Here is a 23454-nt window from a genome sequence, read left to right on the forward strand (position 1 = left end):
AAAAAAAAAAAGTTGCGTGATGAAAAGTAAATTCTCTTCCACAAAGTTAACTACCACAATATTTTTTGAGTATCTTGTTCGTATACATATTTATAAAGTCAAATGTCTTTTTTCTCTTTCAAATAAGAATGTAGGCATACACTACATAATGTTCAGCAACTTGTTTTTTTCCCTGAACAATGTGTCTTGGCCATCTTGCCCTTAAAGTACCTGCACAGCTATTTCTTTTTTTTTTTTTTTTAAGCTGAGCCACCCTGCCACCTGTTGGCAGCTCAGTGGCAGCTCAGCTTGGACTGGGAATTGAACTGCTGTTGCTCAGAGTTTGCAGTCTTGAGTGAGCTCTTAACCAACTGAGCCACTCAGCTGGCCCCTGCGATTTCATTTTTTAACAGCTAACAGTATTCTGTGACGTAACTGTACCCTACTGATGGATGTTTAAATGGTTTTCAGTTGTTCTGCTACTGAAAACAATGCTCAGAGAACATTTTTCTACATCCATCTTAGTGAACTGGTAGGAATGTATCTATTGGATGATTTTCTAGTTGAGAAATTTATTTTTCAAAGATTTTGTACACTTTATTTGGATAAACTTTGATTTTATTGACATTTTTAAATAGATTACATTAAAAAATCAAAAGGTACAAAGGTTCACATTGAGAGTGCTGCCTCTGTGCTTCAACCATTCAGGAACCAGTGTTACTAATATCTTATGTTTTCTATCACAAATATTTTATGTATGTTCAAGTAAAAACACATGTACAGTTTTAGGATGTTGGCATAATGATATGTATTTGGATTTTGAAAGCGATTGCTAACTTGAACCCCAGAGAAGTTGCCCCAGCAGTATGAGATTATCTCCATCTTGAATATATTTTTGGTACATGAAGAGTCAAGAACTCTGCAGATTCTTTAATCTGGCCTGAATTTCAAATCCACCATTTGAAATAATGCATTATATAATGCAGCACTATAGGGACTTATAAATTTTCTGTTCTGTTGGCATTTTGGTGGGGGCTGTTTGTGACCATGGTCCCCCTGGCTCTGAAGCAGTGGTTCGAAAGGCACGGGACACAGAATCTAAGGGAATCGCTAGAGCCAGGCAGCAGTTGGACCCAAAGCCTAGATATGGTCATCTCTTAGAACTGAGGAAATAAGGATGGATAGGGACTAGTTGCATCTATCTTGGTTACAAGCTACAGACACTCAAACTGGTTTAGGCAAGAAAGGGAATTTATTGGCTCATGTGACTAAAGAGTTGCGTTTGGTTGAGATGCTCCCAAGGTGTTGCCAAGAATCTGTCTTACGTCTCAGCCCCTCTTTTTCTGTGTTAGGTTTATTCTTAGGCTCTTTCAGTTGAAGCCACCAGAGCCTTCTGGATTATATTCTGCCAATTTTTTAATCTTGGCAAAGAGAATACCTCCTCCCAATATTTCAGTAAAAGTCCTAGAAATGAGTCTCAGTGACTTGACTTTGGTCCCATGCCCTCCATGAATCAATCGATTGTTAGAGCCAGAGGATGGAATGATCTGATGGGTCAGGTCCTGGGAAGTATTTGCCCCTGGAGCTGGAGGGTGGGACAGAGCCAGAGGATGGAAAGGTCTGATTGGCCAGGTCCTGGTCAGGTGGTTGCCCCTGGAGCTGGGGCAGTGGTAAAGGATGCTGTGGTGACACACGCATGTGTATCTGTTTAGTTTTCACTGCTATCAAATCAGGTTGGCTTGGAATGGGGGAGAGGTGCTTTCTCAAAGGTAAACTGGGTTGTTATTATCAGGAAAAGAGAGAATGGATGTTAATCAAATAAAAACATAAAAAGCCTAGTATGTCAAGTGGTCTTCAAATTTTGCTTCCTCATCCTTTTAGAAAATTTTGAAAACTCTGTACCTCTTTATACACATTTAAGTTAACATCTAGAATTTTTTTTTAATCTGTGAGTCTAAATAATTGTAAGAAAAGGTAATTTTCAGATTTTTTTGTACATATTGATACTTTAAAATAAAGCTGTTATCTTACTCCTTTACTTGTATAGTAGAATACAAACACACAACAATTTAATATCTTCTAATATACATTTAAAAATTTTAGACAAGATCTTTTAAAAAAAATTTTTATAAGAGTTTATTTGAGCTAAACATAGGGTACACTTGGAGGATAAGATCTTCAGTGGTCAAAAATATCAAATGTGCATTTTTTTTAAGTTCATATTTCCAGCTTACTTTTTGAAAAGAAGTTTGCCCTAATGCATTTTATGCTTGAAAGTCTTATCAGTCATCCAGAGATATTCTTCTGGAACAAAAGTACTCATATAACTTTAAAATTTAAGTCTAAAGGTTAATCTTTTTCTGGATCAAAATATTACTAAAGGGGCCGGCTGAGTGGCGCGATGGTTAAGAACTCGCTTGGGATGCCAGAGGGCCCCGGTTCGGATCCCACATATGAGGGCCAATGACACTGCCCTATACAGCTGAGATGCTGAACAACAGCTCAACCTGGAGCTGGGCTGCCATGAGTCGCCGGCGACTGCGTAGGCTGCAGCCCCTGTGGCAGTGGATTGCCATGGGCTACCGTGAGTGGCCAGCAGCCGCAATGAGCGGCCGTCCAGAAGCCGGCGACTGATCTGCCTCGCCCGGGAAGAGCGCAATGATGGTGCCAACTTGGGCCAGTGAANCACTGGCTGCTGGCTACACACGGTAACCCATGGCAACCCACTGCCACAGGGGCTGCAGCCTATGCCGTTGCTGGCGACTCATGGCAGCCCAGCTCCAGGTTGAGCTGTTGTTCAGCATCTTAGCTGCGGAGGGCAGTGTCACTGGCCCTCATATGTGGGATCCAAACCGAGGCCCTCTGGCGTCCCAAGCCAGCTCTTAACCAACTGAGCCTCTTGGCTGGCCCTTGTAGTGCCTTTCAACGGGGCTTGGTAGGAACCTAATTTTCTCTTAAGTGATACCCTAGAGGTTACGAGTTTTCACCTTCTTTGGGGTACTACACTATGGTAACTGCATTAGTTTTCCGCTATGTAACAAATCACCATAAACTTAATGGCTTAAAACAACGCCCATTTATTTGCTCACAGCCCTGTAAGTCAGTAGTCTGGAGTGACATGACTGAGTTTTTTTCTCAGTGTCTCCTGAGATGAGACACTGGAACTCTCATCTATAGTTCCAGGTGTTCTTTTAAGCTCACAGGAGTGTGGCAGAATGCAGGTCCTTGTGGTTGTAGGGCTGAGGTTCCTGTTCCCTTCCTGGTTGTCAGCCAGAGGCTGCTGTCAGCCTCTGTTGGCCACACACATTCCTTGTCATGTGGCCCCCTCTGTCTTCAAAACCAGCAGGGGAGAATTTCTTGGGCATCAGATCCCTGTTGTACTTTGAATCTCTGCCCTCTTCTATCTCTGATCTCTACACCTTTGACCTTTAGGGTTCATATGATTAAGTCAGGCCCACCTAGAAAATCTCCCTATCTTAAGGCCTATTGCTTTGGGACCTTAATTTCATTTGCAAAGTCACATCACAACAGTACTTGGATTAGCATTTGATTGAAGAACTGGGAGAAGGTATATGTACCCCAGGAATGTCAGGGGGCTATCTTAGAATTCTGCCCACCACAAGAAGATACTTGATGGGGAAGAAAGAAGTAGGACGTTTTAATTTTGTCTTATTTTTATAAAATGGAAGAAGGGTGGCAGTGACTGGGGAGATGGGAAAAGAGAACATCATGAGCAGTCAATACTTAAGAGTATATGAAGGGCCAGCCGAGTGGCACATTGGTTAGGAGTTGGCTTGGGACACTAGTTCTGAGCAGCAGGGCCCTGGTTCGGATCCCACATGAGGGCCAATGATGCTGCGCCCTCTACAGCTAAGATGGTGAACAGCAGCTCGATCTGGAGTTCGGCTGCTGTGTGTCACCGGCGATGGTGTAGGCTGCAGTGGGGCTGGCTGGCAGCAGGTGTGAGCTGCCGTGAGCAGCCATCCAATGGCCGGCGAGCGACTGCCTCACCCGGGAAGAGCGCAATGATAATACCAACATGGGCCAGTGAAGCGCTGTCCTCCACAACTAGACTGAAGAACAAAAGGATGGCAACTTGTCTGTTCCCCTCCTCTAATTCCCCAATAATAAAATCTAAAAAAAAAAAAAAGAGTATATGAGGTGGACAATTAAGTTCGTGAGCTCATCTGAGAAAAAGTGCTACCTACCTCATTGCTGAATATCACTACGGTCACCTTCGAAGTACTCCCCTTGGGAAGCTATACACCGACTCCAGCGTCTAGTCCACCCTTGAAAGCAATTTTGGAACTCTTTCTGGAATGGCCATCAGAGCTGTTGTCATATTACCCTTGATGTCCTGAATGTCATCAAAATGTCATTTTTTCGATATTTCCTTTATCTTTGGGTAAAGAAAGAAGTCATTGGGGGCCAGATCAGGTGAGTAGGGAGGGTGTTCCAAGACAGTTATTTGTTTACTGGCTAAAAACGCCCTCACAGACAGTGCCGTGTGAACTGGTGCATTGTCGTGATGCAAGAGCTGTGAACTGCTGGCGAAAAGTCCAGGTTGTTTTCATCTAACTTTTTCACGCAGCCTGAAAGCGCTTTCAAATAGTAAACTTGGTTAACTGTTTGTCCCATTGGTACAAATCCATAATGAATAATCCCTCTGATATTAAAAAAAGTTTAGCAACATTGTTGCAACAAGTTTGTGCGCTTAATCGTCAGACCTCGTATGTGCTTGGTTAAGGTGGTGAACGTTCTGGAAGCATGGGTATGGAAGTTGGGGAGCAGGCACTTAACTCTGTGCCTACATAAGTCTTTGTACCCCGTGGATACACCTGTTCTATTCTGAAAACTGTTGCTTGTGTGATCATAGAGAACTCCTTGATGCTTGGCAAATCAATTCGTCAAAGCAGCAAATGAAGCTGCCAGCTAGAGGGTAGGGCCTGGGAGGGTGGAAACAGTGACAGCAAAAAGACCCTGATGCGAAAGCAATTGCCCCTTTCTTCTGCCCCCAGATAGGCTTTTTTATTTTTATTATTTTTTTTTCTGGAAGAATATTCTGTTTCTTCTCTAGGGAATAAAGAAATCTGAAATCACAGCTTGCTGTTATCCCTACAGCTGTAACTGTTGCCTAGTAACCAGATTCCCCCTCTCCTTGCGTGTTGCCAAGGAGAGGGGAGAAAGGTATAGAGGAGCGCACTTCTAAACCTCTTGAAAGCTATTGTCCTTCCCACTCCACACAGGGCTCCTTGCTTCTGGGAGTTGGGTAGATTGCCCAAGGCCAGCAGTTTAGGCTTTGTAAGCAGAGAGGCCTCGGTCTCCTTGGCCCAGGCTGCTCAGGCAGAGCTGGGAGCACAGGACTCATGGGGACGTCTCCTTACAGAAGGCACCATGACAATGCCTCCTTTTCCTTTTGGCCTCCCCTAGGACAAACAGAGGATGTACAGATGCTCCTACGCTTTGGGGCAGACCCCACCCTGCTGGATGGACAGTCCCGGTCCCCCGTGGATGTCCTGAAGAGGAATAAGAACTTCAAAGCCATCGAGAAAATCAATAGTCACTTGAAAAAACTGGCTGTGTGTTCTAAGGACGTATCAGGTAATGCTTGCAGTGAATTAACTTTTTTTTGGGGGGGGGTGGCGGCAAAACTGGTTCTGTGATATTAGATACAAATCAGCTTATCTTTTCTTGGTTTATGAAGATGGAAGTCAGGCTCCTAGTCTTTGGAAAACTTGTTTGCTTTTTTTTTTTTTTTTTGAAAGATAGAATGAGACAACAGTCTCTGCGACATACAGAGCATCTGCGACATTTGGGGAGCTTCACCAGGTTCACCTTTAGATATTATGGGTGATTTTTTTTTTTAATGCATGCATATAGTAAACAAAGAAAAAATATTCAGACAGAACAGGAGATAGCAAAAATCAATCTTATTCTTCAGAAACAACCACAGCCGACAATTTAAAATACATTCAGATTACACTAAATTATACTTGTGCACTTATATATTAACTTATGTTTCTATTTCTTGATTTATCAGTTTGGGACAACATCTATTGACTCACTGCTGTATAAGATACAACAAGTATAAGATATAACAAGTCAGCCTACCGTGTTGAATTTTGTCTAGTAATATTATTTGTGTCACTTCCATTCTGTTCCTTAACTTGAAGATTTCTGTGCTTCATCTGTAGATTGATTCTAAAAACTGAAAACCATTAAGTGGCATTTATTTGCACAGTAGGATGATTATGTAAATGTTACACTTTATACAACTGGACCCATAGAAAAGAATTACCAAATGTCCTGACAGCTTTGCTCTTTAAATGATGTAATAACTATGTATGGTGTCAGGCTTATCAGGAGGGTCGCTTCATAAGGTATATAAATGTCTAATCCTTATGCTCTACACCTGAAACTAATATAATGTTGAACTGGAATTGAAAAATTAGAAGAAGAAAAAAGCGATACTCTTTAGGCATCCCAGTTTAATGAAACATACGTATACATTGTTGTATATGTGTATATATATGTATCTATGTACACACATATATGCCTTTTAGACTTAGATTTTTATTTAGGCTTTAGCCCCAGCATATATGGACTATGCTTCTTTTAGTTCTTGTGCTGATCCGTGACTCTTGTGGCCCATGCTATCTGCTTAGATTTCTGCCTTGCTCTGCTAGCGGACCTACTTGAGTAAGTTTTTCATGGAGGAGACATGGATAGTAGACTTAGGGAGTTTTTGAAAAGTTTTTATTTTATCCTTTTATTGGATGATAGTATGTCAGAAAACAGGCATTGTATTTCATTGACTCCAAGTTGCACTTGTTTCCCCCATTTTAACATCTTTGAAATTGGAATGTGTTTCATAATCAGTGGCATGTCCCAGTTTCATGGTAGCCTTTTCTCATATACCTGATAGTCCATGGTATTTTTGATTGTGAAATACTCTATAAAACCTTGTCCCTCACAGCTCTGAAGAAATTGTTTCGTTATAATCTAGCCTCCCTTTGCTATTGGTTAGAAGTCTGATTTCAGCCTCCTCTAGTTCCCCCTTCTAGGATTCTCTGTCCTTAAGAGTTCTGAAATTTCCCAGGGATATGTCTAGGAATGGGCCCTATTCATTGCTTGGCACTTGTTAGCCATTTTCAATCTAACGTTTTTAGCTCACGGAAATTACCTTCTGTCATTTTGTTCCCCTCCAGCATCTCTTTGCCACCACTGTTAAATGGATGAGCTTTCTGACTCATAACATGTCCCTCTATTTTCCCTTCATGTTTTCAATCTCTTTGTTTTCTTCCCAGATCTTTAACTTGGTCTTCAGCTTTGTCTTTTATAATTCCACTTACCCAGTGCATTTCTTAATTTGGAAGCTCAGTTTTAATTTCTAAGAATGCTGTCTTGTTCTCTGATTATTCCTTATCTGTGGCAGCTTGTGCTTGTTTACATTTGCCATTTCTTGGATGGCATTTAAGAACACTGAGAATTTCTTTCTTTTTTTTTTTTTTAAAGAACATCTTCCTCTCATCTCTGAATTATTTATATTTCTTTTGGGGTCCGTTGTTCATTTTCTTGCTTCTCTTTGGTGCTGTTTCTTTTCCTTAATTATCTTCTCATCTTTGGATGGTTTACATTTATGAATGAGAGACTAGACTGGTTAATACTTAATAGATGGTTAGTTTGCATGTACTGAAGTTATTTGGATGTGTTTCCTCAGGAACACGCCCTCCCTGGGATGGGTAAGTAGGTGGCACGTTGTAGGCAGCTTGTAGGGTGTTGGGGTGGGAGTGGGGGACAGTCTGACAGACTGGGGGCCAGGGTCAGAAAAGTTTTACGTGTTGGAGATTGAAGCTGCTTTTCATTTAACATTCGCTCCTCATTTCCCCAACTATGTTTTCATTTTCATTTATCTATTTAAAATATCTTCTGTTGTTTCCATGAAACCATGGGAAGGAGGGGAGAGAAATGTATTTACACAGTCCTCTGTGTTTCATGGGTGCCCTTTTAAAGCTGTGACATATCATGTATAGTTTTTAAATGGCCTCTATTTTAAGAAAGTGGGATTTCTTGGGTGAGGTACTGTAATTAATACATCATTGTGAAGTGCTTTTTGAGAGCTTATGCCTGTAATCTGTATTTCAGAATGGTCTCTACTGTTTGAGAAATTGAAACTAACCATCTTTGCCAGCGAATTTCCAAGTTTTAAAATAACATAAAAAGAGCACCAGTTACTGCTAGAAAAAGGCTGGATTTGTTTGCAAATTTATTGTTTACTATTTCTTAGAACACTGTATATGTGTATATGTATATTTAGTGTTGTAGACTTCAGCATAAGTCATTTTCATTTAGTTTTTTAAATTTTGATTTTTTTCCAGTTTCCTTGTTTAATAGAATCTTTGAATATCTGCTAATCTTAAAAAAAAACCCAAAAACCTATCTTCTGAAACAGGGTCTCGCTCTCCCTTCCTCTCTCTGCTTCTTTGCCAGCTACACCTGGTCCAGGTTTGGAACCGAGAAGCGTCTCAGTAGAATTGCAGCTGGGCCCTTTTTTACTGATTAGGGTTCATCAGTACGTGCTCGGCAGAAAAGCACATGCAAGAGGAACGTGCTCCCCGCTAGGCCTGCCATTTAGCTCACTGGTAGTTGGTGATGGCGGTCAAGCCTAGAGCTCCCAGGACTCATTAGTAAACTTGTTGTATGTTTCATTACTTTCAAGTTTTCCAGACTATTGTCCACAAAGCCTTCCATGCCGTGCTAGAGGAATATTGAAAGACTATAGGGAAACACTGAGTCAAAAAAAGCAAAAGAAACTGATAAAAATCGGAGAAGCAGAGGACGGCAAGTATCAGGAAGGGCTAGGAAGTGATGGCGTCTGTGGATGGGGAGGGGGGGGTGATTTTTGCATCTGGGTGAGAAATAAAGGCTGAGCCATAGAGGGTCTTGCTGAAGATTGGTGTCCCCTAAACCAGAGCTTCCTGATGTTTAAGGTACACACGAACCATCGGGGAACCTGTTAAAATGCAGATTTTGATTCAGCAGGTTCAGGGCAGGACCCCGCTTGCATTTCTCACAAGCGGCCTGGGAAAGCCAGAGCCCACTTTGCGTAGTCAGGGTTATGTAATTGTCTTTACCGGCCTCTCACGGCCACCACCAGATGGCAGCATGTCCGCCTCCTGCGGCAGCTGTTGCTCAGCTGCCTTCTTCCTTAAGACCCAGAACAAGATTGTTTGCGTTCGTCTCTGATGCAGGAATATATGGCCTTCTAAGTGAGAAAAAACCCAGCCCTCTGAAGCTCTCTCTCTGATCCATCACGGGGAGCCAGCTGCTTTCTGCTCTGTGCTCGTGCCGGCATCCCTAGCACAGCACTTAGGACTCTGTATGTCCGTTTCTCCCATGTGTGACTTAGAGGCCATGGTTTGTCATCTTCACATCCCTCAGCACCAAGATGGTGCCCTATTTTCAGTAAATGGAGGCACACAGTATTTACGTAACGGATGCTCATGCTACTTATTATAACGGCAATATATTCTTTATTAAAGAAAATTTATAAAACATAGGAAAGGAAAACAAGAAAATATTAATTCTCCATAAACCTGTCTACCCCCAAAACTTAATATATGTGTGATTTGCTTATTTAGTTTTATTTATACATTTACAGTTATACGTTTTTATTTTCTTTTATAAAAATGAGATGAGTACATAAATTTCAATTGATAAAATGTGTGTAATAAAACTTACCAGTTTTGCCTTTTTTAGCATGAAAGAAAGATCTCAGGCAAAAATGAAATCTCCTTTTGAAATGATTTATTTCTATTTCCTAACACTTCTGACCACTATTTTAACTTCAGGTCTCTTTTAGTTTTAATTTTTAATTTCAGGTCTGCCTATATGTATCTACAAAATATGATATTATAGAAAACTTGTAAAAATATAGTTTTATATAAAAACAAAAAATTATTGTAGTTGCACTTTGGCATATTTTTATCCAGTCTTTTTGTTGCTCAGTACTTACATGGTCCCCTTTTAAAAAAAATATGTGATTAGTATGCATAAAATAACTATATCCTGATGTTTCTTTTGTCTCATTAAGCTGATACAAAATTTAGAAAAAAAAACCAGACAAGTTTGGAGTAATACACACATAACCCATATCACCCAGGGATACCATTGTCAGTATTTTAGCACCTTTCCTTTTATGCATTCTTACGTGATTGATATCATTCTCTGGTTTCTTTCCTGATGTCTGGAGCTTTCTCTGATCTATAACTGCCTTCCTAACTTTTCTGAACCAAACAACCATGCGTTTATTATGCAACTGCATATAATTATCTTTGTTGGTATCTTTCTATAAGCTTGGTATATTTCTGTTCAATTTCAGGTGACTTTTATACTAATTCCCCTGGTGGAAAAATGATGTTCCCAAACAGCTTGTAACGGCAAGAGGCAGGGGGACAAGCAGCGGATTTCCATCTGCTGGATGGTAAAGGAAGTTCCTCCTTTACCAAGGGTCCTAGTTTCCTGTATTGTGTGTTTGCAGTTTCCTGTGTCTTCCCAGGTCCTTTAGGATGAAGATGGGAGGACCAAGTCCAGGAGTACTAGTCAGTCATTGTTACATCACATGCACGGTTTCTGTCTCAGAGTGGGCTTCCAGGTTGAGGGGATGTAGGTCTTCCTTTGCCGAATGGTTTCTATTTCCTTTCCTTTGGAGGATAGTGCTAGAGTGGGTCTTGTTCTGTCTGGCGTTTGACGGTCCCTTAATTAGAGGGCAATGGGCATTTGCCCCAGAAGTTGGTATGTGTGTGTATGTTTCTGGCATTCTGACTTAATGGAAGGTGACCCAGCTGTGTATCAGAAGTCACAGCAGATAGTGTCGGAGCCCTGCTCGGATCCCCCTTGACCGTTGCTGTGTGCTGCCTTCACTCTGTAAAGCTAGCATCTAAGGCTTCTTCTCAAGGATGCCAGTTTTGGGCTTATGGAGCCTTTTTTTTTTTTTTTTTTGCTGAGCCATCCCGCCACCTGTTGGCAGCTCACGGCTGCTCAGCTCGGGCTGACTCGAACCGCTGTTGCTCAGAGCTCAAACTCTTGAGCGAGCTCTTAACCAACTGAGCCACTCAGCCGGCCCTTATGGAGCCTATTTAACTCATGCTCCTTCAAACCAGAAGTGCCTGGGGTTTATGTTCCCCCATGGCAGCCTGTAGCCAGGGACAGACAGATGTGAGAATTTGAAAGCTCGTTTTCCTCGCCTTGGATGGGGACAGATGTGAGGTGTGACTCACGCGAGCACTCCTCTGTGGGGTAGGCGAGGCTGCCCTCTGTGGGACTTGGCCTGAGCTCAGACCCTGGCCTGGCTTCTTCCCTGACCCCTAACCTGCTTCGCCCACTTCCTCAGTTATCCCCTCCTTCATAAACGCTATGCACACAAATCCTTGACTCAGGGTCTGCTGCTGGGAAACCTGACTGCAGATAGGATGTTCCCCCCCACCCCCCGCCATTTTCAAATAGTCCGTCTCTTTTAAAGTGTCCCTGCTTTGTTAGAACGTGACACTGACCATTTGTTCATCTCTTCACAACTTGATAGCGCTTATGTTTCCATTGGGTGTGAAAATGGATGTCCAACTTCGCTCCCCTGTCTGTTCAGTAAGATACTATTTTAACCAAGAGTGCTTTTTGAGTGTATAATCTGATACCAAATAAAACATTTGCCCTTTTCAGCATTCCACCAGTGGGTATTTTTTAATCATGACTACTTTCTGAAATAAATTGAACCAAGGGAATATTGTCTTCCCTTCTTTGGCCAGAGAGATGGCCCCTTGCTCTTGGCCTTTTGTGCTTGCCAATAAGACACGTGGGTGGCTGTCATGTATAATAATCCCCCCTTATCTGCAGAGATGCATTCCAAGACCCCCAGTGGATACCTGAAACTGTGGATTGTACCAAACCCTATTCATGTTAGTTTTTTTTCCTAGGCATACATACCTATGATAAAGTTTAATTTATAAATTAGGCATGGTAAGAGATTAATGACAATGACTAATAATAAAATAAAACAGTTATAACAATAAACTGGAATAAAAGTTATGTGAATGTGGTTGCTCTCTTTCTCTGAAACTGAGAGGCCTGTTAAGTGACGAAAGGGCAGGTGGCGTGTGCAGTGTGGACACGCTGGACAAAGGGATGACTCACGTCCCAGGTGGGATGGAGCGGGACGGTGTGACGTTTTACCATGTTACTCAGAATGGCATGCAGTTTAAAACTTATGAGTTGTTTATCTGGAATTTTCCATCTAATATTTTCAGACCATGGTTGACCACAGGCAACTGAAGCCGTGGATAGGGGGCGGGGAGCTGCTGTGGTTGGATCTTGCTCTTCACTAAGTCATCCTCCTGCTGTCTCCTCCCTGAACTGGTATATCAGTTACCTACTGCTGCATAACAAACCACCCCCAAACTTAGTGGCTTAAAACAGTAAGCGTTTATTTAATTCACGATCCTGCAGGTCGGCAGTTTAGGCTGGGCTGTTCTCGTAGCCTTAACTGAACTTCTTCAGGTGGCCTCAGTCTTGCTGATCTTGGCCAGGCTCTTTTCCATCTATGGGGTCTTCGTTTGGACAACTGGGCTGATTCCTCTTTATTTTATGCTTTCTCTTCCCCCAGAACACTGGCCTGGATCTGTTCACATGGCAGAGGCCAGGGTCGCAGAAGAGTGAATAGTATTAAACAAGCCCTCTTGAGGTCCTGGCTCAAAACCGGCAGGAAAATCCCATCCACTGCATTCTATTGGTCATTGCAAAGTCATGGAGCCAGGCCAGAATCAAGGCTGGGGGGGGACGGGGAGGGGGGGTAGGTGCCACCGCTCGACAGGAAGAGCTGCAAATTCCCATGGCAAAGCAGGTGGAGACACCAAGGGGTGGAGAATTGTGGTCATGTTTACTCTTTCGCAGCTGTGATCTCTGTATTTGAAAGCATCACCTGGTGTTGTTTTGCAGGACTGAGCAATGGTGATGGGCCTCTTAGTGAGAGTGACATTTTCCGGAATGCCTCCGCACAGCTGGTGAAGTACATGAACTCGGGAAACGGGTTATTGTATAAAAACTTTCTGAAGCAAGATGTGGTTCAGAGGTTCTTGCACCTCCTTTCTTCTCTGCAAGGTAATTTTTCTCACAACATTCAGTTGTGTTAAAAATGATGTATGTTCATTAAAACTCCTTTTGAATGTCTTTTAAAAATTAATTAAAAGAATGTAATGATCTATATATAAAACATTCAAACAGCACAGAACATTCTTCAGTGAAATCTGTCACCCACCCCTGAGCTTCAGTTCCTAAATCCCATCTCCAGGGGCAACCTCTGTTAACTAGTGTTTCATGGATTCTCCTAAAATTACTCTTTGCATAGACTGTCCTTTTCAAAATACCACAGATGTTTCTCTCTTCTATAGATATTGGCTACTTTTGGCATATAAAGTTATTGTAGAACTGAATGTTAATTTTTTTTTCATTATGGGGAAATCAGGAAGGTTCCAGAAAAGAACTTAGATGACAAAATTTAGATAATTAGGGAAGATTCTAGAAACCCTAAGAAGGCGAAATTTAGTGTTTTTAACACCGGCAGTCAGTATGGGCTATAAAACATTCACTTTCACCCCTTGTGAGGCTGAGATTTCTTAATTTTATAGAGAATGTAGGTAGGCATGGCCAGCAGACCCCTAAATGCTCTTAAGGGTATGCAGCAGATTTCAGTGTTGAAGGCCTCGAGTTTTGAATCTTAACTCTCCACTACTTACCAGATCTGTGACCTTGTGACAATTACTTACTTTTTTTTTTTTTTAAGATTTTTTATTGGGGAATTGGGGACAGGGAACAGCCAAGTTGTTGTCCTTCAGTCTTAGTTGTGGCGGGCGCAGCTAGCTCAGCTCCAAGTCCAGTCGCCATCTGGCCGCCCGTCAATAGCTCGCGGCCGCTCAGTTCAAGGTGCCGTGTTCAATCTTAGTTTCAGGGGCCAGGGCTGCATGTAGATCACCATCCCATGTGGGAGTTGATCCAGCAACCTTGTTAGGAGCACATGCTCTCACCAGCTGAGCCACTCGGCTGGCCCTCAAATGAATATTTTAAATATTAAGATACATATTCATTTAGAAAACTTACAAAAAGATGGGAAGCAAAAAACTAGCAAATGTAAACCAAATTTCTCTTGTTTAGGTAACCCTGATTTCGTCCCTTCTTTTCTTCTCTCCTGCTTTTCTTACTGGTAGAATTGCCAGACAAAATACAGAGTGCTGGTTGAATTATAGTTTCAGATGTACAATGAATATATTTTTAGTATAAGTATGTCTCAAATATTGCATGAGACATACTAAAATTGTATTTGTTGTTTATCTGGAATTCAAATTGAACTGGCATCCTATATTTTTTATTTGCTAAATCTGGCAATTTACTTACTGAAAATCTCTTTGAAAAGTTTTCCACACTTAAGACACACCAGCATCATGAACTAAGATAACTATTAACCTGTCTCCAGACATTAGAGATCAGATGGAAATACTTATGTATCAGGATACAAAATTAAGAATTGGTGGTGAAACCATCTTCTCACCATTATCCTATAACTCTTTTTTTTTTTTTTTTTTTAAGATTTTTTTTTTATTGGGGTATTGGGGGGAAGGCAGCTCAGCTCGGGCCAGGACTCGAACCGCTGTTGCTCAGAGCTCACACTCTTGAGCAAGCTCTTAACCAACTGAGCCACTCAGCCGGCCCTTATCCTGTAACTCTTGACTTTTTAATTATTCTTTCGTGTTTCCCTGTATTTCAGCATTCTTTCAACTCTTAATATTATCTAAAATTTAAGCTGGGCTCTTGCTCTTTTGGTGTCAGTTGAATGCCCTAACTCAAGTAGTTTTCCTTAAGATGCAGTTTTCATTCTGCTCTTCTCCTGGGCCAGGCTCTACTCTCCTTAGGGTATTTCTGTCCTCCTCAAGAAGCTTTGTGAGTGGTTAAGTAGCCTGCCCAAAGTAATTAATTACTTGTTTATAGTTTCCCCCCGTATCAGTAATTCGTGTTAATTATGTATATATGGGTTGGGTTATAGTTGGGTTATGAACCTTTTTTGAATCTTTTTTTGGAGTGTGATGTATTCTTATTTTTGAAAGAAATTCCTGCTGACCTGGTCTGTGACATTAACCCTGACTGTGCCAACACCTTCATCAAGTTTTTACTGGAAAAACAGAAATGGCCCGAAGTGCTTCTGCTGCTGACCCGCAAAGTCAGCGGGGAGCCGCCGCTTGGAGACTGCCTCATCAAAGACTGCAACTTCGCCAGCCTTGATCTCTGCACCATCATCCCTCTTCTCAGCACCTGGGATCAGCGCAGGACACAGCTCCTGCGCTGCCTGATAGACAGAGGAGGTGAGGATGCTGAGGTGATGAGCACGGCGGGACTCGTCCAATGGGAGTTCAGGCTACCGCCTGTCATGGGGTCTTTCACTTGATTTTGGGGACACCTTTAAATTCTGCCTCATTCTCTTCCTCTGTATCTTCTCATTTGGAAACAGTGAGGCTTGTCAGTGGGTGGTGCTCTGTAGGAACTCTGCATTTCTGTGAATTACAGTTCCCTCTGTTGTCTTCTGTTTCTTTCTCATGTGAGAAAGCTCAGGTACCTGGAGGGGGCCCTCGGCCCCGGTTCAGCCCACAGCACTCACTTCCTCCTGACCTCCGGCTGGACTTTTCCCTGCACCCCATATGCTGCGTGGGTCCTGTGGCACTTTTCTAATCAACGGGTTGGGATTTGAGATGCTTGTTTTTAAAGAAACAGCCAAATAATTGGTGGGTGGAAACACCTGCCACTTTCATCAGCACAATCACACTTGGCTGGATGTACGCCTGGAGTGTGCAGACATCTTGCTGGACTGGGTTTTACTTTAAAGCTAATTCGGAAACACCAACCTCCTCCGCCCCCCCTCCGCCCCCCCACTAACACCACTGCTAACCGTGTGGCCTGGGCACACTGGTTATGCCTCCCTCTCCTCATTTATAAAATGGGAAATGATAATAGCCCCTCTTTCTTAGGGCTCTTTGGAATGTTAAATGGTTCACTTACGCAGGCCCTTGGAAGAGCACCTTGGCAGGGTGTGGTTTTCTGCTTGCTTTGCCATTTAAGGTGAAATGCCCTTGAGAAGGTGCAAGGACTCACTGGTCCTCAGCTCTCAAAGTGCCATAGAAAGCCTTCGGGCATTGGCTGTACCCACGGGTTTCAGGAGGTAGATGGAATGCTGCCTCCTAGGATTGATTTCTTCACACCTATTCCTCGTGTGGAGTGTTACTACCTTTGCCCAGAAAAGTATGGCTGTCACGGAATTCCTTTTTATTCCTGATTCGCCAAGCACTTACGGAGTGCCTCCCTGGGATCAGGTGCTAGGGACCAAGGACAGAGAGTGAATGCGTGGCTTCTGGAGGCGTGTGCAGGAGCGCTGTAGGTCCCAGCAGGTGGAGGTCAGGGAGCCTGCAGTGCAGAGGGGAGGTGTGGACTGAGCTGGACAGGTGATGTGGGGGCTGGAGAGGTGTCAGGGAAGATGGCAGTTGAGGGCAGAAGCTTCACAGAAACAAACGACGTAGGAAATGGCACTCGTGTCCTGATCACCCATGATAGTAGGGATAGGAGGCAAGCACTGGGACTGCAGTCTTTTGCAGGCCCTGTCCGCACTCCCTGGCAGTGCTGATGCTGAGGTCCGTGGTCCTCTGGTGGGACGAGGGAAAGCCGGAGAGGCGTGAGAGGCAAGGCCCAGGGACAGGGCACTTGAGGGAGTTGGGCTTTCACGCTGAGGGTGATGGGGGCAGGTGGTAGGAAGGACCTCGGAGCATCAGCTCTTCCCTTGGAACAAATGGCAGAAGTGGTCCCGCCCTCCTGAGGTGAGCCAGGCCATACCTTGTCTCAGCAATGCAGCTCATGGGTGCCCTTCCCCCTCTGCCTCCCCTAGCCTTGCCAGAGGGTCTCCAGAACAGCCGGGAGAAGCCGCTCGTCATGTGCCTGAAACACGAAGACTTCGAGTTGGCTTTCCTTCTGTTGACCAAGGGTGCAGACCCCCACGGCATGTCTCTCACGGAAGGAGATACTCCTTTGCATGCAGCACTCCACATCTTTTTAGATATCGATGGTAGGCCTCTGTTTTTTAACCAGGCTTTTCCTTGAGGAGGATGCTCTATATTAGAACTGATGCTCTGCTTTTTGGTCTTTCCTATTGGGAAATCCAATGATGTGGAGAAGGCCCATTTCTTGGCGAGGTCTCTCCATAGCTCGATGGGAAGGACTGACTGACCATCATGGTCCATGGTCAGGGTGGGCTGACTAAGGAGGATTCTTAAGTTTCCAACTTAAGTTTCCAAGTTGGCTGCCCATAGCTGACAAACGTTTTTCATTTGTTTATACCAGTTTCAAGGGCCCTGACATAAAAGATCTTACTGGAGTACTATAAGGTTGTTTCAGCCTTGGCACTATTGACATCTGGGCTGGATAATTCTTTGTTATGGGAGCTGCCCTGTGCACTGTAAGATGTTTAGTAGCATCCCTGGTCACCACCCACTAGATGCCAGTAGCACCTCCCAAACTGTGACCATCGAAAGTGTCTCCAGACACTGCCACATGTCCCTTGGGGAGCAAGTCACCCCTGATTGAGAATCACTGGGTTATGAGACACTGGGACACCCCTGTTTGGCATCTCTCTTAAATCTGGGAGTCTCTGTTTCCTGAGAAGAGCAGCTCAGCATTCACAGGGTTTTGTTTGTGTCTTTCAGCTGACATTGGTTTTAACTTCCTCAACTACCTGTTGGATCTATTCTGGTCCAACGCCACTGAATTTCACTACCTCAACCCCAACGTCCAGGACAGCAACGGGAACACACTGATGCACATCCTTTTCCAAAGGGGCATGCTGAAACGAATGAAGAAGCTGTTAGACCTGCTGGTGAAGTTTGACATCAACTTCAACCTGAAGAACAAGGAAGGCAAGGACGCACGGCACCGGGTTAAGAAGAGCGACCCTCTGCTCCTGGCCTGGAATAAGGCTCTCATGGAGAGCCGGCGGAGGAGCCGGCAGGACTCAGCTGCCCACCCAGGAAAGCCGCCGAGGTCTGCTGCCCCTGGCCACATAGCTCATCTCAAGTCCCAGGTTTCATCCAAGTCGCTGACATGTGATGTCACTGCCAGATCCCTGCCCCAAGGAGCCATGGTCGCTGACAGCTGTGAGACTCTCCCGGATGCCCAGATGATAAGGGAGGAGACTGGGGCTGTCAGGCCCTGCTCTCTGAGAGACGGCCTAGTGCAGGACATCATGGTTTTGATTGAGAAGGTCAAATTGAATACGTCCCTCCCAGGGGACTATCCTGAGGACTCTGAGCCTCTGGGGACAGGAGCTGGCACCCAAGTAAAGAAAGATGAGCTCCAGCGAGCCCTAGGGGCGGAGTGCTCTGACTCGAGTGGGAACAACCTTGCTGTCCTGGAGGCAGGGGAGGAACATGCTCAGGCAGGCCTTGGGGCCTCGCAGCTCATTCCTGTTGGTCACAGAGGCAGAGAGGTCAGCAGTGACCAGGCGGACCAGAGCGTGGAGGAGGTTGAGCTCTGCCTCCAGGACTTCGAGAATATGACGTGGGAGATCGAGTGCGCTTCGGAAACGCTGAAGAAGCTGTCCAGTAAGGCGATGCCCAAGATCATGAAGAAGAAAATCATCCTAGCCATCCAGCAGCTGGGGAATGGTGAGTGGACCCAGGGACTACAGAAGCGGCTGAAGCACCTGCAAGCAAACATCCGGCTCTTCGAGGCCAAGCTGGACAAAGGAGGCCGGATGCTGTGGGAGCTCGCCATCGACTTCTCCCCTCGATGCAGCGAGAACCCAGAGAAGATCATTGCCACGGAGCGGAGCTCACACTTCACGGAGAAGTCAGGGCGGGTCTACACAGAAATCATCCGGATCTGGGACATCGTCTTAGATCACAAAAAACTGTCGGACTCCATCAAGGCCATCTGCAACGCCTACAGCCGGGGTTTGTCCTGTGTCCTGCGGAAGAAGCTGAAAGGTATCAACAAAAGCCAGGTGTCAACCAATGTGAAAACCCGAAAGCGGATACCCCGCTGCTACGTGGAGGACACGGAGGCTGACAAGAGCCAGGAATACGTGGAGCCCGAGTACTTCCCCCCGGCCAGCGCGGTGGAGACGGAGTACAACATCATGAAGTTCCACAGCTTCAGCACCCACATGGCCTTTAACATCCTCAACGACACAACGGCGACGGTGGAGTACCCCTTCCGGGTCGGGGAGCTCGAGTATGCCGTGATTGACCTCAACCCCAGGCCGCTGGAGCCCATCATCCTCATCGGGCGGAGTGGCACCGGGAAGACGACCTGCTGCTTGTACAGGCTGTGGAAGAAATTCCATGTTTACTGGGAAAAAGCCGAGCAGGCCGGAAGCCCGCTGCTGGTGAAACAGATCTTGTCAACGAGACGGTTGGAATTGGAACCTGGGAAGGAGAGTGCAGGTGGAGAGGAAGAGGAGGAAAAGGGTGAGGATGAGGATGAGGAAGGTTCATTGGAAGTGGAGACAGTGGACGGCGTAGATGAGGAGCAGGAGGGAGGAGCCTGTGCAGGGAGAGCCAGTGGTGAGCTGGGGGCGCCAGGCCATGGGGCAGAAGTATGTGTCCCTGACCAGCCTCGCCAGCTGGAACATTTACATCAGATCTTCGTGACCAAGAACCACGTCCTGTGCCAGGAGGTCCAGAGGAATTTCATTGAACTTTCCAAGTCTACCAAAGCCACCAGCCACTACAAACCGTTGGAGCCCAATGTCCACAAACTCCAGGACCTGAAGGACGAGAACTTTCCTCTGTTTGTCACTTCCAAGCAGCTGCTCCTCCTGCTTGATGCTTCTATGCCCAAACCATTTTTTCTGAGAAATGAAGATGGCAGCTTGAAAAGAACCATCGTGGGATGGTCCACACAGGAAGAGCTGAGCACCCCCAATTGGCAGGAGGAGGAGGAGGAGGAAGAGGAGGCTGAGATGGATGGGGACAGCGGCGAGGAGGACAAAGTTGTGGAAATGCGTTCATGTGACATCGACCCCCGGGTGTACGTGACATTTGAGGTGTTCACCAATGAAATATGGCCCAAAATGAACAAAGGGAAAACCTCCTACAACCCAGCACTGATTTGGAAAGAAATAAAATCTTTCCTGAAGGGGTCTTTTGAGGCCCTCAGCTGCCCCCAGGGGAGACTCACGGAAGAAGCGTATAAGAAATTAGGGAGGAAGCGGGCCCCTAATTTCAAAGAAGACCGGAGCGAGATCTACAGCCTTTTCTGCCTGTATCAGCAGATCAGGTCTCAGAAAGGTTATTTTGATGAAGAGGATATACTGTACAACTTGTCCCAGAGGCTGTCGAAGCTCAAGGTGCTCCCGTGGTCCATCCACGAGCTCTATGGCGATGAGATTCAGGACTTCACTCAGGCCGAGCTGGCGTTGCTGATGAAATGCATCAATGACCCCAATGCCATGTTTCTCACCGGAGACACGGCCCAGAGCATCATGAAGGGTGTGGCCTTCCGCTTCAGCGACCTGCGCTCTGTGTTCCACTACGCCAGCAAAAATACTGGAGACAAGCAGTGTGCTGTCCGCAAGCCCAAAAAGATCTACCAGCTGTACCAGAACTACAGGTCCCATTCTGGTACGTCCAGGCCTTGGGCTTACTTACCTACAAGGGAGGTGCTCAGGCCCTGACCGTGGGCTGCTTTTGAAGCTGCGACCTAGTTCTTGCTAGGCTCTTGTAGCTGAAGTTAAGGATAGTATTTTGGAGTTTGTTAGTAAATGAATACGCTTATGAACAAGAAGAGATCTTACAATGTCTGCCACCACTCATTCTTAGGTTGATAATTCCACTAGTGGTTGAGTGGAAATGGAGCACTAAGTAGTACATCTTAGGGTATTTGCCATGACATGAAAACATTGCAGGGGAACACTGAAACTGCTGGAGAACTTTAATGAAAGCGCTTTGCAGATACAAGATCAAGTAGTGTGCCAATTACAAGTCATTAATCCTTTAAGTAGCTTTTCTTTCAAGGAGAAGCCAAAAAGGAGGGGTGGCAGGTGGTGGGAGATGACATACACTCAGGTGTTTGAACTTGTATCTCAGTTGTGCCTCTTCTCTGTGCCAGGCATGATGCCAGGCAATTTATATCTACCTGTGCTTAACGCTCAAACAACCCACGAGGTACACATCATTCCCATTTTGCAGAGAAGGAAACTGAGGCATGGAAGGTTTAAATAACATGACACCAATGCCAGGATACTTCTTTATGGTTAATAGGGTGCTCACAAATTCACCTCCTGGGTCCCACACAAGTCCATGAACAATACACAGTATTATTTTACACATTTAGAAACTACTTAATGGGCTCATGCCAGACATATCTTTTTGCAACTTCATGTTTCTGTCTAGTGTTATGTTTTGAGATGTCTGCATGTCAGTAATGGGGAGCTGTAGTCCATGCATTTCAAATTCCTGTTAGTGTTCTGTCCTGTGATTATATCACAATCTGTTGTGATGGACCTTAGGTTCCGGCCAATATTTTACGTGACATACAGTCCTGCAGTGGATTAAGTTTCAAAGTTGGCAGTCCATAGCTGACAATTACTTTCCATTTGTTTATGCCATTTTCAAGGGTCCTGACATAAAGGTTCTTACTGGAGTATTATAAGGTTATTTCAGAGTTTCTCAGCCTTGGCACTATTATAACCCTTCTGTGATCTAGTTTAACTTTTTTCCATGTGGATAATTTGTTGTGCTGATGCCATTTAACTCACCGTCCATCCTTTCCTGTGATTTGTAATGTTGTTATATATATATATATATATATATATATATACACACACACACACACACACACACACACACACACACACACACATATATCAGTTTATGGGCTCACTATTTTATTTGATTTGTCTTATTTGTGTGTTCTTGGGCTATTATCATACTATTATGACAGTTATAAAACTTGTCGAACAACTCTTTGTAATTTGGATTGGAATTTCATTGAATTTGTTGCTCTTTGGAAAGAATTCACATTTTTACATTATGAGGTTTCTGAGTCATGACCTTGGCATATTCCTCTCTTCAGGTCTTCTTTTTACTGCCTTCAATAATATTTTATCACTTTCCCCAGATATTTTACACAGCTGTTAGATTTGTCCTAGTACCTTATACTTTTTGTTACTATCGTGTCAGCCCTTTTTTTTTGATCTGGTATGTAACAATCTTGTTAAACATTTCTGACTTTTAGATTTTGGCATTTTTCTGCAGATAAGGGCAGTTTTATCATCTTTTTCATACTTGTTATGTTTTTCTGTTATCGTATTTCATTGGTAAGACCTTAAACAGAAGCAATAACAGGCATTCATGTGTTATTTCTGAAGTTAATGGGGATATTTCTAACATTTCACCGTTTAAGTGTGACGTTTATTGTAGGTTTTTGATAGATGCTATTTTTCTAGATGCATTTCAGGTAGGCTATGGTTTGGTGGGAGAAAACACATACATACCACACACACATATATATACATACACACACGTACACACACACACACACACACACACACACACATTTATACACATACACAAGCCCCATCTCCCACCTCCTCTCTTGGGATGGGGGCAAGACTATGGGTATGTGTTTACATGCATAGAACTCGAAAGGTCCAAATAACATGTACTAGATTTTAGAGATGTTAGAAAACATAAAATGTTGAAAAAATTACAAGCTATCTGTAAGGCTGCTCACTACTATCATTTTGTTTCATTTCTTTCTGATATTTTTTTCTTTATATACATTATATGCGTTTATCACACTCACCTATTTATTGATTATGTAATGAATATATACTATGTTTAGTGACTATTTTCCCCCATCTTTTATTCTTTTTTAAAGCCGAGATTCATATAGCATAACATTCACCTGTTTAAAATGTGCAGCTTGATGGCTTTTAATATATTCACACAGTTGTGCAACCATTATCACCATCTAATCCTGCAACATTTTCATCACACAGAAAGAAACCCCATACCCATTAGCAGTCACTCATCCTCCCCCACATCCCCACTCTGTGGGAACCACTAATCTACTTCCTGTCTGTATGGATTTACCTATTCCGGACATTTCATATAAGTGGAATCTTATAATATGTGGCCTTTGGTTTCTGTCTCCTTTCATTTAGCATAATGTTTTCAAGGCTCGTCCATGTTGTAGGGTTCATTCCTTTTTATGGTGGAACTATCTTTTATGCCTTGAGTATGTTTATATAAAAATTATTTATCTAGGGGCCGGCCGAGTGGCTCAGTTGGTTAAAAGCTCGCTCAAGAGTTTGAGCTCTGAGCAACAGCGGTTCTAGTCCAGCCCGAGCTGAGCAGCCGCTGAGCTGCCAACAGGTAGCAGGATGGCTCAGCT

At 44.1% G+C, this 23454-nt stretch overlaps 1 protein-coding gene across 1 annotated transcript in view; it reads left to right on the forward strand.

Annotated features, from left to right (window-relative positions):
• Positions 1-23454, forward strand: part of TRANK1 (tetratricopeptide repeat and ankyrin repeat containing 1) — a 110057-nt gene that overhangs the window by 57701 nt on the left and 28902 nt on the right. The window contains exons 9-13 of the mRNA XM_019647152.1: positions 5410-5580; positions 12967-13128; positions 15126-15380; positions 16949-17125; positions 17763-20678. Of these exons, the coding sequence (XP_019502697.1) occupies positions 5410-5580; positions 12967-13128; positions 15126-15380; positions 16949-17125; positions 17763-20678 (3681 nt within the window). The remainder of the gene's footprint in view (positions 1-5409; positions 5581-12966; positions 13129-15125; positions 15381-16948; positions 17126-17762; positions 20679-23454) is intronic.

Source organism: Hipposideros armiger, unplaced genomic scaffold, assembly GCF_001890085.2.
Source record: "Hipposideros armiger isolate ML-2016 unplaced genomic scaffold, ASM189008v1 scaffold_109, whole genome shotgun sequence".
NCBI classification, from domain to species: Eukaryota; Metazoa; Chordata; class Mammalia; order Chiroptera; family Hipposideridae; genus Hipposideros; species Hipposideros armiger.